This window comes from Sinohyriopsis cumingii, chromosome 17 (assembly GCF_028554795.1).
Source record: "Sinohyriopsis cumingii isolate HCF-2022 chromosome 17, ASM2855479v2, whole genome shotgun sequence".
In the NCBI taxonomy this organism is placed as follows: Eukaryota; Metazoa; Mollusca; class Bivalvia; order Unionida; family Unionidae; genus Sinohyriopsis; species Sinohyriopsis cumingii.
The window spans coordinates 39,315,125-39,332,142 of NC_142977.1; the positions used below are offsets into that span (position 1 = coordinate 39,315,125).

The window sequence follows — 17,018 nt, forward strand, 5'->3', positions numbered from 1 at the left end:
AAAGTACAATAATGCACATTCTTGGATATATATATATATATATATATATATATATATATATATATATATATATATATATATATATATATATATATATATATATATATATCGTAATTGCTCGATTCGATTCGCTTAAACAACGGACAAGTGGTGTTGATAAAACAAACGATGATATGGATAATAATAGTTCGTCCGCAATTAAGCACATGTACCAAGATTTTCAGACCGAATCAGATTAAAGCTTTTGGCTTTGAACTCTTAATTTGTACTATCTATTTCTTATCCATCCTAGTTAGACTTTTTCAAATACCTTAGTTTAAAAAAATCGCCACACACATACGGTTTTCTTTTCATGAATATTGTATGTTAACACTGTTTATGAAATGAGAATATCTACGATTGCTTTTTAACCCAAACTGAAAATCATCGAAAAGATAGTGGGTTTTTTTAAGAAAAATATGCTATATTGGTATTTAAAATAGATCATTTCCATATAACTTTAAATTGGAACATGCCTTTCTAGTTATCTACGTTAGATAAATAATCATTTTTGCAAATTGGGGTAAAGTAAAATGTCGTTCACAAACCTGGAGATAAGGCAAATAAAGTATTGTCTAGAAACATTTGTGTATTTAGTGTCAAGTTTGAAGTATTGAACATTTAAGTAGTATAGGGGGACAATAGAGCGACAATATAGACATATATCTTACATTTCAGATTGTCCCAAAATCCTAAGTTGAATTCGAGTGTTTGCCACCATTATGTGCTCTTATAGCGACATCGTCGGAAATGCTATGTTATAAATCTATTTACAGCTTTCAAATGATGTATTTGTCTAACTGAAAATGTTACATTGTAAGGTGGTAGGTCAGTTTGGTGGGAATTTTAACATGTTGGGATCTGTCTAGACTCAAACGGAAAATTAAGAATTTCACTAAAAACAATTCCTACCCGTATTATAGACAGTATGTTTGCAAAACTCGGGCCACATTGGGTTCCTTTCATTTAGGGACTGACTCTATATCTGAATTTAATAACAGTCTATTGTGTTCTTGCATAAAGATGACACAGTTCTCATTCATCAATATTGTCACATAATACATACACCTACTTATATTTTACCATAAAGTCAATGCACCCATTTACAAAATTAACTATGTGTTATATATACTATTTTTTGGACTTGAGAGGCGAGTTGCATTTCACATAGTTTTAAAATTCAGTATTTCACATTAAACTACAGAGAGAGAGAGAGAGAGAGAGAGAGAGAGAGAGAGAGAGTTGCAGAGAGAGGGAGTGAGAGAGAGTATAAAAGTTGTACAAAATGCGATTCAAAACATTGGACACCATTGTGGTTCTTTCAAAATCAGCTTTTTTTAATATGCGATGATCTCTATATATCTGTAAAGGAAGAGACAAGATTAAGACTAGTCCCTTTTTACATTTACAAATACCAAATGTTAATCAGGAACATAAAACTTGTTTGAGTCAGGAGTAGATTTCAAATGATTTTGTACAGTGTGGGAATGTAATTATGTTCCCGGATATTCATTTCCACAGGTGATTAACAGTCATGAGTTCATATTTTATTCTTAGGAAGTTCATTCAAGAAAGACAATGAACTGTAAGTTTCATTATTATGCTGCATGAAAGCTTCGATGTGTTTCATTTACAATGATGTCAAAGAAAATAGGGAATGTTTACCTGAATATTTTTATCACTGTCTCAAGAGTATCTCTACATGTTTATTACGCCGTATTCATATAAACATCTATTAATGAAGATGGGGCATTAAGACTTGTCCCTTCCGCTTCATGTAGCAAGTGCAAATGTTAAATATGAAGATATTTACAAGTTTGACAATGTTGCAAAGAATGACTAAATTTCCTATGATTTACTACAGTGTCATCACGTTGATTATGGTTTCATCCCCATGAAGAGTTTCAAGCCCTGAATGGAAATTAGAAACGATAGTCATGATGTCACAAAGGCCAAAAAAGGAACAATACTTAGTATCCATGTTTCCTCGAAACGTGGCTATATATCATACAACTAACCATTGAACAGTACTGTGGCTGTCAAACTAATAATGCAAGAGAAAGGAGGCACAACACACGAATAATTAAGTGTCAAGAAGTTAAGCTAGAAGATTATGAAGAAAAAATGTAAACACTAGTTTGTAGAATATTATAATGTAATGAAAGATTACATTACATAACAGGCTGATAGTAATATATTATATGGGTCAACCCGATCGAGGCTTGCTATTCATAACTGTCTCACGAAGGTGTTTCCGCTAAAGACAACGCACGTTATAACAATGCATATTTAGTTGTCAGAAATGTGGTAACTATCTTGATCTGTATTTACGCACCGACCTGTTGCTTTTCGCGGATGTATTGGAAGCGTTTAGTGATGTATCTATGTGTGAGCACATGCCCGACCCCACACACTACGTTTTTGATCTGAGAATGGCCGCCTGGGATGCGATGCTATTAAAATCAATGGGAAGTTTTTGCTTCTGACTGGCAATGGTCACCGTCTGTTTTGTGGACCGTATAATCTTGGTCTGGATTTCCAAGGCAAACTATCGATATGGAACAGCTTATAACCTAGACGTCGACGGATATGGCTGTCCCAAAGAGCTACATCATGTATTTTACGCCATTAACTTGACTTGTATCAGTGGACGATTGTGCATGCTACGCCTGTTGGTGGGATTGATCTCGTACACAGACATTCACAAAGACAACATGAATTCAACAGCAGCAGCGATTAAGGATACTTCTTTGAAGTTGATCTGGAATAATTACGCTTCTCTATTTCACGTCTTTTGTCTTGTTTTATATAACAATATTTTCTACCTGTAATAAATGAACTTAGTTCCCACTTAGTAACCTCCTAAATCCTTATAACTCTTTTGATGATCCATATAGCAGTTCATTCCATGGGTGCAGGATTGATCGCGTTCAAGTCATGAGTGAGATCTCTATATGATTAACATGCAGGAAAGAAACGGGTTATATGCATTTTTCCTGGCTTCGGTTGGTTGATAAAATCGGGTCGTATATCCAACCGTGGAACAAGGTCCACAGCAATTGTATTTAGGCTCTGGAGGGAGATTTCACTCCATAGTGGTTCAGGAAGCCTTGCTAACGCATCATCGACATAACTAAGCTATTAAGTGTTTTATCCGCGTTGGATTTGAAGTGGGAATTTGCATGCGGCACACATTATATATTAAACGATGATTATCACGCAAAGCAAAGACCACCCAAGCTTGGTGAAGTGTTTCCACTCAGTTTACTCATGATGTGATTTTGAAAAGGGGGAAAAAGAAAAACCTGGTCCTGTTAATAAGACAGCCAAACCTGTCAAACGTTTTTAAAAAGCCACGAGGTCAAACGCAGAGCGTATTTATTGCATCCGATAAAGATGGAAGCAATTCCAAGAAGGCATGGATTAAACAATTGGTGATAACGATGTCAATGGATAGATCGTTGCTGTAATTGCAAAAGACACACAGGTACTTGACAAACGTGTTAGAACAGCACTTGCGAATATTCTAAAGCCATCAACACCCGCGTACAAGTCAGTGATGAAATCATCACAGCGAATATTTACCTAAGAACGTCTTTATTAAAAGTTTAACGATCGCACACATACCACTTAAAGCAGACCACCCAAATGGGACGGAAACGATTGTACTATGAATAAAGTATGATACGCAGGGAAATTACGAGCAAGGAAAAGTACCATGGTCCCGCTTGGACACCGCAAGAACGCATGATTATTACATTTAGCAAGAATATTTTGAAGAAGGCGATAATTCATGTCACAAATGTGTGTTTATAAAATAGGATGCAAGAAAGCATAACAAATGAAGAACATGTGTTATTAGTCAATACGAACTCGCGCATGAAAGTGCTCAGAAGTGCAAGTCATTTATAGAAAAAAGGTCTTGTTGGACCAGTGTGTGACCAACAATACATCAGTGAACTCGTGGATTGGTTTTAAACTATAGTCCGGTCGGTTCGCATCGGCAATGAAGCAGAAGTCATTAATGAGGCCGTATCGTTTTTGTTTTCAATGGATTGTGGTGACCTGGTAGTACATTGCACTTCCCGTGTTCGCGTACGACATGAAATCTATGAGTTAAGAGATTTTACAGATAAATTTGTTAAAGACCAAAGAAACTCTATAATTCTCATAGAAGAGCATAATTCCTTACCCAGCTCAGTTAAATCTGTATTATTTTAGGTTTGTATTACATGTTTGTAAATGAGGTCAAATTTAGATTGGCATGAATATATCAATAAACTTAGAGATAGCGAACTAATCTTAAGCGCAGGACCTGGATGGTATAGATATCATATCGCTCCAGTTTTGCTAAGGATGAATTCAACGATTCAGACCAATTTATTATTTTTGATGCTATCAGTCAGTGGCAGTTATAAAAGCGAAGCTCCTGCAAGACTTGCTGCTCAAGACTATGACAGTTTTCCCAACTGTGGAGCTAAGTGGTTTGATATCAATTACTCCAGTGTATTGTACATGCCGTACTCCTCGGTTGGCACAACTTCCTTTAACTTGTATGGACTATGATTGGCACATTTCAGCAGAGAGGCCATGGCAATACAAATGTACATTATAGATCGACAAGATATTTCATACAATGACACTCGCAGAAGAGCATATCCGCTTACATTGCATATTACTGAACTGGCCTTCGTCATGCTGTCACATAATTATTTACAGGAGTGCCAAATTTGCTCGTTACCTTATTTTCTGGGATTGGAGGCAATTCAATCCATACCAGATCGACTACTGCGATTAGTGACTCGAGCGTCGCAAGAAGGACCAAAGGAATTACGCTTCCATCAACAGCAACAATGCCAACCATGGTCAGTGCAATCATCAACAAATGTATGTGCCAATACCTAACTTACTGCAAAGTGAACAAAGTTGAAGTTAATTACGGTTGTGGTTAAATAGTCTTTAGACGAAATCGTAATGTAACATTAATGGCGAAATTTGAAGAAGTATTCGATCTCGCATTGGACATGGAAGTGAAATGAAGGTGATGATGAAGAGAGATCGAGGGAAAAAGATTGTCATTATTATAAGTACCCGGCTAGAGAGTCTGATAAAACAAACCAACTAAGTTGGAAGTGCATGTCTAACCTCGGTATTTTCTCCCGTGTGACTCTTCCTTGAATAAAACGATGATCATGCATGATACGCGAATTTTAGAACTACCTCCGAAATCACAAATTAGTAATAGTACAAATATTAAACTTGTTTTGATAAATAATGTGAATAAAATAATTAGAGTGATGAAGTTCGAGACTGTATTGGTGGAGATTGAAAACCACCGACAACATCTTGCGCAGATAAGGAATCGACGCGTTTGTGATGTAATCAGGTAATTGGTGTAATTTCAGTGAAATCAGAGTAACTGATAGCCAGAAGATTTTGCTTTGCGAAATTGTTTACGCAACCAGTGGGTAAAGTCAGCATGATAGCAGATTTTTGCTACTCAGACATTGTTCAAGTGAATCAATAGTATCCACCGTGCTTGTAAAGAGTACCCATTTAGAAACGTAAACGGCGGGAAGAAAGCGATAGTTTCTAACTCGCAAGAGGCATCTTTTTGACAGTTTCGCCATTGTTTCTATAAATGTATGTTTGAAACTGAATAATGAGAATTCAAAATATTAGCAACATTGACACAGCATTACACTAGCGTTAGAATTAGTTTTACTGCATCATTCAGCATACACCCCGTGTGACTTTATGGGTAATTATTGTACAATTATGGGGCATGTAGGGCGTTGACCTATATTTTCTATCGAAATGGAATAGCCTCATACCGATACTTTCTTCAAAAGCCCGTGTAGATACACTTCTAGTAACATTTTCTGTAGCAATTATTTATATACATTCTATATTATTATCATAGTCTACATTACAAATCACCTGCAAATCTATAAACCATCTCTTTATGGAGCATTTGCAAATAATTTGAAGTAGTATTCCAATCACACTGAAGTGAATGTGAATACAGCTTTGACAGCTAAGAGTTCGCTAATGTGAATAGATGTTATATATTCTCGTTAAACTGCTTTGGCTTTAGCAAGACAACAATGTCACAAAATATGTATCATGCTAAATAATCTGGTCTGATACATTAACAATACCGTACAGATCTTTTCATATGTAAAAAAATATTTTAGACTGTAATGCAGATGGAGACTTATAGTATTTACAAATATTTCCTTTTAATTTACTTGTATTTGTTTTGTTTTTTGTTTGTTTGTTTGTTTTTTTTGGGGGGGGGTAGTAGGAACATTCTTTAAAATGCGGGAACACAGAATCCTCATTTGCAGTAGGTTTAATGATTCTGTCATTATTGCGAAATATATTCCTCAAGTAAACTAATAAACAGTTTCACATCAACAGATTTGAAAGCCTAATAAAATAAAAGGTTCGTTGGTAGAATTGATTCGATAGGATGTGCGTAGGATCCATATAAGTAACCATATTGGACTGATAGCCTCTTTTGTTTATTATAAGATTTAAAGAAAATACATAAACGGGGAAAGTAAAACTAGACCAAAATGTTTAGTGGCATTTTATCTGTTTCCTGTGTTTTAAAAATTATAATTGGGACCTGCGTGCTTTTAAGAATATTTTATGCAGAAGAAGAGTTAAAACAGTAAGTAATGAACTGAATTGCGTAAAATGTTAAATAACGGTGATAAGGCATTATGTACAGAAATGAGCACCATTGATAACCGAAACATGCTCATTGTCTTCCTACCTCAAATACGCAAAAAGGGGAATATATTTTAAAGTAAGACGCACTGATACACACACACACACACACACACACACACACACACACACGAGATAACAAGTTGAATATATACAAAAGACACAAGAGCAAAAACCAAGAAGGACACATTGCGAACCATCCAAAGGAAGCAGCTAGGCACAGTCCATAAATGATTCTCGATGTTCAATTCACAAAAGCAACCTAGGAGCATATATAAATATTTGCTGTAGAAAATATTCCCGGACGTCTACCAATATCATCGTTATTGTAGTGTATGTGGTGGATTTACGATATATAATTTAAAAGTTTAGAAGTGCTATAGCTCGAACACATGGGTAATGTCATAGTGTGGAAATTGTGAAATGGAGATTTTGACATGGGCGAGACTGGAAATGATCAAACATGTTAATATCAAATGAAATTGTAAATTCAGACAATATAATTTCACGCAACATGAGTGACTGAAGACTTTTAAATTGAAACGGATCTATATCTAAACGACTAACAGATGTTGAAGAAGACAACAAAGACGAGTTATGATAATGAGGCCGTCTTTAATTTTTCATTATTATTATTATTATTATTACCTACCCCAAAACGTGTATTGCAACTTTTAATATAATATATATGCACATTTGTACACACATGACTTTTATTCTCAAATGTTCCTCCATAGAATAATGTATGAGTGCATATGTTTGTTAAATTGATGAATGATAAAGTGTTTGTGTATGTCTCTCTGTGAATTAAAGTATTGTGTTTGTATTGTGTAAATCTGTAGGTGGTGATGCGGCAACAATTATGGTGTACAGTAAAATATGTTACATATATTGGATTAAATTTATATCTGATTATGGTTGTGTTTTATTAGATTTGATTGTTTGTTGGGTTTTGGAATCTTTTTATTGTCCTTACATGTCAATATAATGTAATTATGTTTACTAGGAATTTGATATTTTCCAAAAATTTCAGTTTGACCTGAGTTTCATCTTATATACCTAATAATAGAAACACTTGTCTATATATTTCACATAGTTCCTGGCCTTGATTGGGGGTAAAGTAAACAACTTTTTCTAGGAGTAAAATGATTGGTTCTTATCAAGGACATACAGGAACTATGTGACGTTTACATGTAAACGTGATCACGTCATCCTCTATTTCGCAATACATTTCGCAATTAGGCATTTCCGAAATTTCGAAATACTTAGTATTAAAAGTGATGTTGAGAGAGAGAGAGAGAGAGATCTCAGAGTCCATGGCTTTTAAACACTTGATGTCGAGTTATTTACTTCTATTGTGACCAAAAATGAACTTCTGAGTTTTCAGTTATTAGCTAATTTTTCTCCAAATTATTTGGATTCTCAAAGATTAATTAGTTTCTCTGGAAATATTATCTTAATACAGAATTCTTGATCAAGGACATTTATTGAAAATTCAGTTTGGATTTCCAAGACCGGATGATACATTATTGTGTTTGTACAAGGAACTGTAGACATCAACGCAATACAGGCTGTAGGATACGTCATCGCCTTCCATCTTGGAATCTTCATCGGGATTCGAACTTGGAATCGTTAGAACATTTCAATATTAGGACTAAACAAACTTTATTCGTCGATTATTCTTGTATTAATTTTGGATATGATTCTGGAAACCGTAAGATCTCTAAAAAATATTATTTTTACATTATTTGTCCAGGGAAATAAATTATTTGTTTTATTTTCCAAAGCTTGTTGTTTTCACTCTTTCTTGTGTTACTGTTTATTCGAGCCTAAATACGTGACATAAAATATATAAATCCAATGCAAAACAATAAAAATATATTTAGATAATGTAAGGACAATACATTGTAAAATAGCTAAATAGATATTTTTAAAAATCTATTAAATTAAACTATTCCGTACCTACACAACCAATACAAAAATAAGCTAGAAATTATGTTAAAACCCCATTTAATATAACTTCAAAATACAAAGTATTGATATATCTGGATAACACCATTTAAGCATATTTTCACTGAAAAACACAGAGACCATTTACAAGAAATGTAAGCATATTCAAATTCTACGGAGGGAAAATTTGAAATTGGCATTATGTATTCAAGGACATTAAAACATATTTGAAAAGTATGAATACAAAGGTTACTAAATTTTGTTCTATGTTTCCCTATTTAATTTATTCGTATACCTCTCAAGGATAAAGAGCAAATATCTCGTATTTGAGTTTATCATGAATGTCACTGTAGCCATCAACACAATATATTTATGCAACGCCATTGATAACAATTGGATTAGTCAAAAATAGATTATTTATGTTGTAATATGTCTATTGAAACAAACCTTTCCATATGAATAGTTAAATTTAGCTTGGTCAACTACAAAACATCTGCTTATAGGTTTCTTTTTTGGGCGTATTCTGCTTTGAAGTCGCTTTGTCCTGTCTGTTTCTCTTTTATCTGCTTCTCTTTTGATTTCCTCCCTACCTCTAAACGTGTTTTGTTCTATTTCTCCATGTCCACCTGCAATATATTTTTGACGTCTTGTCAGAACTGCTGATGTTCGATATATCGCGCTATGTCTGATGTTTTTCTCACTGTTAGCTTTGGGTATAATGGTGTTATTACTGTTCATGATAATGGTAATGGATGCTACTATTTCATAGAGGTTTAAAACAATAGTGTCGAAGAACTTCCTTAAAATCCTTGGTAATAAATTAAGTCAATGCTGGATCATTTCCTCCAAAATCTAAAAGGAAAAACTGCACCAATAATAATTCCAGCGAACGCCTGTCTAACTTCTGTAATTCCCGTGCCACACGAAATAGTGTCCATGCTATCCTCATCCAAATACAGAACTTTGTAAAGTGTTTTGTATTTTCTTTTACCAGCTCTACACTGTTCACCTTCACTCGCCCGGTCAAGTGTAATCTCGCTAAATAGTTTCTATCTTATTATAAACACACTGTATATGGGCATCGTATAATATAATCGTTGAGCACTTTGTATATTTCGCTCATTGAAATATACAGCATAGACTTTGGGGTGCTGACGGGTTTTGTCTAATGTACAGATATTTACTTCTTATACTTTGTAGAAGCAGACACTTTATCTTGTATTTTGGGTTATAGTATTTTGCAACATTATTCTATTTTATAAACTGAAAAGCATACTTTTTCCAGCAAGTTAGGGCGTAGGCAAGTGAAACTAGCAGGAATTTGTTCGTGGACACTAATCAAATTTGGTTTCTTTTATTTGTTTGAAGGCTAAATACTGTAAATCCTCGAATCTATAATCGGTATACTTCTCAAGTTCTGACATGTTGATTGTTTGTTATTCTCCACTCAATGAGCGTCTCATTGTGGAATTTCGAGATTTTGCGAGGTAACCGGAGATCGTTATTTTCAGTTATTTTGAAACTGACTTATTCTTTATGATTGAAGAATTTCTACATGTAATGTGCATGTTAAATATTTGGCCTTGGAATAATTTTTTGTTAATGTTGTATTGTTATTTACTGATTATATATTCGGAAGTATTTACTTTCTTCCGTATTGAATTTCGTAAATCTTGTAACTTTTACCTCCTTCATATTTATGTCCTTCGTCTTCTCCAAGCTAATCTTTCTATGGTTAGAAAGTAGCTCTTCCCAAAGACTAGTAGTTTAATATTGGTGGTCAGAAATGTAAGTTTCTATTAATCTAGATTTACATTGAGGCTTTTGGTCAGTTTTCGTATTAATCGCTTCAGCAAGGCATATTCAGGATTTATTTAAAGTGAAACTGTTCCACGTTTCAGTCTTTATATTTATGGCGAACATTCGACTGCACGTGTTTGATTTTGATAAAAAGTTTTCTGAGTAAGAAAATTGTTCATTGTTTTATGTTCCAAATAAATCCTTAATTCATTTTGTTGTTGTCGTATTTCCTCTCCTTAAAATGCCCCTTTACAGGCGATTCCTCTTTAGGAATTTCTCTTATATAATCAAGTATGTCATCTCCCACATTTATTCTTAATTTCGCACGAGATATACATTTTGTGAATATATATCACTAAATTTGTGGTCGCATCTATCATTGCTTTTGTTCATGAGCGTTCATGCGAACTACGTTTGCATCCCAATGGTAATCTATGTGGGTTTCAAAAGCTATTTCGTAGGGAATTCTTTCTTGCTTTATTGTTTAATGTTTTGGAAGATGTTTTGCTAAACAATATTTAAGTTTAGTGCAATTTAGTTTCTGTTCACCCCTTTAATATATCAAACAATTGATTGATAGTTATGTAAGCAGATGGACATCGTATTAAGGTTTGTTTTAATTACTTCTTCTAAAAGCCTGTTATCATGAAGAAACAATTACTACCCTTGCAGATTCAGCAGACAACATATATGAGCCCAAACACCACAATCCACCCTTTCCTTTACAATTGAATATAAAATAAAATTTAATTTGTTCCCATGAGACTGCATAGATTACGATGTCTGCGAAATATGCCATTCGAATCGGTATATGAAAAAAGGGAATAAATCATTCATTAAATACGTTGTGCTTGAAACAAAAAATGTATTAAGGTGCTATCAAGGTCATCGAGCTATTATACTCGCTTTGACCTTATAAACGTACAAATTTTCTTTCTATATTCCTTTGAAAGCTATGTTTCAGTTTAGATTTATATTACATTTTGTCATTCCTATGTTTTGTTCTTAAGTTACGACCTCGTGTAATGTGTCCCTTTTTGTACTTTAAACCAAATGCTGGTTTCTATAACTTCTATTTTTTCTCTTGCAGAATCATTGTAGTTTGACGTGTACAATTACGAGCTCTTCAAGTTTCTCAAGCAAAATCCGTAGTTATTTATCCCATTCTCATACTGCAGCGCCTTCACTATATTGTTTTCATGGTTGGGGATTGTTGTGTATATGCTATCCTCATGAAATGTAACATATAAATCAGAATCAGTTGTAACGCGTTACGTGATAATTGTTTTCGATGTCCGAAATCAACCAATATACATTATTTTGTAACAACGCTAACTGTACAACCCATCCAAACTTGTAAACAAAAGCACATATTCTCTGTAATTGTTTTTCTTCTCATGTTCAATCATATGGTATTTATCTTGGCTTCTCTGGAATTTATTTCAGATTTAGCTTTCCTGCTTTATTTTGATTTAATTAGAATTTAATTGTAGTGTTATGTTTTGCATAAGCTGTGTCGCTTGTTTCCATAGCCAAAGAATAATAATATTCAGGTGGTTCAAAGATATTTAAATTTAAATTCTAAAGTAAGGGATTGTGAAAATTAAAACAAAACACGAACCAAAGCAAACAAAGCATTGGTCCTACTTCTCTCATCTGCAATTTTATTATTGCAATAGCCACACAACAAAAGGCCATTTTTTCCAATTTATCTTAAAACAAGTGTTGCTCAGATCTCAGTGCCTTTACTGCATTCATATACTTATCAGTATAACCCCAATATATTGCTTTCAGTAATACCAAACTCTCATAAGCATGACCTGTCTACGTAATTAAACAGCAGGCCAGGAACTTATCTTTTACCAGCTATTGGCCGTTAGATTTAAATTGATTGGAACCACTCATGTAAAAGATGAAGGATGAGTTACATGCTACAAAAGCCTCCAACATTTTCAAAATGATGTCTGAGCTTGAGAAACTTATATTACATAAGACCATAGATAATTGACGAACAGTGACGAAACTTTCTTATAGTTTCCCTTCAATGCAGCAATTGATGTAGAAAATCTCTTGTATAACCTTTAACGCAAACTTGTTGTTTAAGCTCACTCATTCAACAAGGTGGAGAGAGAGAGAGAGAGAGAGAGAGAGATAGTGTCAGAGAGAGAGAAAATTTCATATAGTTATCGATTTTGTACGAGGGAACGTTATAGCCATAAACTCCTTGAGTTTGAATATGGTGTGGTGTCCAATCCAAATAAACAAATACAAATCAATACACGTTTATTGTCACTTCTTGTGTAACATGGTTTTGTGTGATTTCGGTTTTTCACAATAAGGTAGTTTATAAAAATGAGTTGGTTTTAAACCTAATGAAACATTTGACCAAACTTTCTTTTACGATATTTACTGTATTTATATTTTTTGATAACAAGGTATAGGTCAATGCTGGAAAAATATGTAATGTTACCTATGGAATTTCAACACAGACTTCACGTAGTATAATTTACCATCACTCGGATAGGGTTTGTGTAGTACGTTTCAATGGCACTGTTTGCGTACTATCTGAGTAATACTAATAGCGATGCCCGTATTCAGATATCTTCAAATTTACACACTTTTATTATTACGACTATATGGTCTTAACAAAGTATTTGAATAGAGCAAACACCAACACGTTTAGTGACATTCAACAAATAATTTATTTATTTTGAATACAAAACTAAGTATTAAAAATAACTTAGAGTATTGCGAATTAAATCCCACATAGTCCGAAAAGTTTTAAAGAAATAACGTTCTAATTAATTTTACAGTGATGTTCGAAAAAAGAACCATCTCTGATAGAGTTGCTGTGCCTTTAGACTTCAATGTATGAAGTGTGAGGTGATGATATACTAAAAGTCTTCCAATTAAATACAATAATATAATCAAATATATCTTTGTCTGCATTGACTATAACTCCAAATTAATGATTCTTTCTAAGAATATTATTTGTTTTTACAAATTTAAATAGATAATTTCAACCAAATGAAATACTGAACACAACAATAAGACTGATTTCTGTTTCAGATGTTATCGAAGGAATTAATACTTTCTCAAATTAACAAGACTATTTAGAAATATGGGACAGTAAAATGATAATAAAGAACATTGTCCTTGATGTAGACTAGGATAATGATTCTAATATGCAATCCAATCTCAAAAGGAAATGTTAAATATATATTATTTCTTTACAAAATAAAAATGGACATTAATTGTGTATCTAGTCCGGAACAATATGAGACTGATTTTGGACAAGGCCATATCCAAAATATACCTATACATAATATTCATTCAAATTGAAGAAAGAGAAAAAAACAATACAAATTAAATATACATTACAATTAATATTTCGCGATGATACTGGGAATGGAATATCATACCTATTTACCCTAATTTATAAACACATTTTAATTTTTGTACATTAAAGACTGCATATACTAAGAGGAGTGCATATATCTATCTAACTATATATATATATATATATATATATATATATATATATATATATATATATATATATATATATATATATATATATATATGTGTGTGTGTGTGTGTGTGTGTGTTCATGAACACTATTTGTAGTGCAACTATTATATGTTTTTTGTTTCTCAGTTTCAATTTGAAAATTATATTAGAAAAATATGTATGTAAAATGATTTCATTTTCAAAGACAAATCCAGAACAAAGTTGATACATTTTCATTTTTGCAGATTGTCATAATGGCAGAATACAATGGAATGCCACGTCCTACAAAAGAGTCAGTAAATCTCTCCAAATTAGCTACAGGAGATTTAAAGTAGAGAACCAATGCTTTGAATTTTGTGCAAAGGAGTCACGCTGCAAAGCTGTGTATATATATAAACATATAAACAGAGAGTTCTACTACTGTATGAGTTTATTAGAAAATACCAGAGTCATGCCTGATGCATTTATTAAAGAGGGACTTCCAACTGAAAACGTGTACGACCGACACTGCGACGGTAAGTACGATAATACTGCAAACATTATCGGAGTTGTCAGGGCCAAATGATATTATACAATGTAGTAATTATTTGTTCAATGTACACATAAACTTCCCAATACGTATCCAAGTTAACTGAAAACGAATGTTGCAAAGTGTAAGATTTAACTCGTGCAGTACATGGTCAGATTTGTAGTAAATTGTAGTATATTCTATTACAGGCTGGTGTAATTGGCCGATGAATCAACATTTATCCACTTTCTCGTCAAAATTCTTTTTTTATTTATAGGTTCAATATTGCCCTACTATAGATGCAAACAATTAATATAGGAAGAGTAGACATGTTCATATGGTTCAATATTGCCCTACTATGGACACAAATAAATGCTCACTGTGTCCATACTGCACCGGAGGCCTAGTGGTTAGAGCGTCCACCTAGGAAGCGAGATGTAGTGGGTTCGAACCCCGGCCGAGTCATACAAAAAACTTATAAAAATTGTACTAACAGCTGCCTCGCAAGGCGCTCAGCATTAAGAGGTTAGTGTTAGGGCTGGTCGGCCTGGTGGCAGGATAATGTGGCTGGGTGGGACATCATGCTACATGTCTGCAGCATGATGCCCCAGTGCTAGACATCACTAAAACTGCCACATAGCAGACATCTTAGCGATATGACTGAAAAATTGTTACAGCTACGTAAAAAAACCTAATCACACACACACACACTGTGTCCAAGAACGAGCTCAGAAGGAAATATGGAGTTTTATATTAGAAATGAGGAAGGAAGAAACTAAAAATAAGCAACGAAGATAAAACATATATTTTTGGTGAAGATTACAGATGACATAGAAAAAAAAAACAAATAATGTAAAAGACGTATCAATAAGCACACACGTCCGAAATGCATCTTCGGACACTGTAACATGTATGTAGGTAATGAATGTGATAACCATCCTCCTTAGCATTATTATTATTATTATTATTATTATTATTATTTTCAGATGCGTGTTTGGTGCCCAAGGATTTAAAAGAATTTTTATTTTACCCTGTAGACTCTCCATATACTTTCACGACAGTGCAGGATGGGACGGTTATGTCTATTAAATGTCATAATCGTGGATTAAGAGCGGTTCCGGACCTGGTGACATGCATGGGTGGACAATGGAGTCATCCAGCTGAGAAAATAGCATGTATCCGTTAAAGATTATGTTTATGGGACTGGCATATTACTAGTTGTATTGGATGGAGCATAGCTTCTAATTATATAAAGAGTGACTAATTCAAGCACCGCATATTGTCGACAATATCCATTAGTATAAGAAGGGATATGTTTAACTTGGTACACTATACTTATGGAATGATTCAAGTTTGAACTAAGAGTCACAAATCTTTAAGTCCTATTGCTATGAATAACATTGATTGTAGCGGTATCTGAAGTTGCATATTACCTGAAGTAAACTTATCTTTATCAGTGTTTGAATTCACCTTAATTTTTATTCAAGACTAGGATAAAAACTAAGGCATGTGCGTAAAAATGATCTCATTTCTCTTAATTATCATGCACGTTTGAGTCCGAAACTTTCCATCAATTTGTTGCATGACGAAATGCACCATTTTAAAAATGTGCAACTCTATTTACATGTCAGACTTGTGTTAGCTTCATTATAGCCCGAAATAAGAAGGCAGTGTGACTGTAGAGTCTACCTAATATCGATCTAGCTATTTGAAGCAAATCAGTAACAATGTGGAATATAATGAAATTAACTTAAAAGCCCCCATACGCCTAGGTTGTGAATGGGTAGAAAATTGCCAGTGATGTAAAGATTTTGCTGGGAAATACAAAATGTCCGAACAAAATGACAAAAAACCTATTTTACTTTTAAGAAGAGCTCCAATTAGCAAAAGAAGTATGGATTATTATCATGTAAGCATTTATGTTTAGCGAGATATTGCTATCTCCTTCAAAGTCTTCAACAGTTATTCCAAATGAATCAGATTTGACAGAAGTCACATATTCTAGGAATTGATGTTACAATGTCTATGTCAATGCTTCTGTTTTTCTTTCTCTCTCTCCTGTCTCTTCTCTCTCTCCTCCTTCTCATATTGTAATTGCATCTGTCTTTCTTTCTCTTTCTCTTCTGTTTGTAATTGCATTTGATTTTCTTTCTTTCTTCTTTCTGACGTTCCATCTTCCTTAACTCCAATTCCATCTTTGATTTTAAATGTAATTCCTTCATTCTTATGTTAGAGTCTGATACAGACTTTCTGATCGAAACCAAAGCACTTTTATTCAAAATATTCTTTTCTACCAAATACTGAACCAAAATATTTCTTATTTCCTGTTTCGTTAAGGAATCCTTTACGTCAGAAAGATCATCTTTTTTGAAAATGTTCCTGGATATGATTTGAAAGAAAGATTTCTACTTTGGATCACATTTTAGAAAACGCTTGCCGATTTCACTTATAGTTGCAAAAACTAAGGGATAAC

The 17,018-nt window shown here is 33.6% G+C and overlaps 1 protein-coding gene across 5 annotated transcripts in view; it reads left to right on the forward strand.

Moving 5' to 3' along the window:
• LOC149778462 (sushi, von Willebrand factor type A, EGF and pentraxin domain-containing protein 1-like) overlaps positions 1-16,002 on the forward strand; it is a 119,678-nt gene extending 103,676 nt beyond the window's left edge. For 4 of the 5 annotated variants that reach the window (XM_089939303.1, XM_089939304.1, XM_089939306.1 and 1 more), the window contains 2 exons: positions 14,283-14,552; positions 15,532-16,002. In XM_089939303.1, coding sequence (XP_089795429.1) covers positions 14,283-14,552; positions 15,532-15,731 — 470 coding nt within the window. In that variant the 3' untranslated portion in view covers positions 15,732-16,002. The remainder of the gene's footprint in view (positions 1-14,282; positions 14,553-15,531) is intronic. The other variant, XM_089939307.1, reaches the window with a different exon arrangement.
• The last annotated feature ends 1,016 nt before the right edge of the window (positions 16,003-17,018 follow it).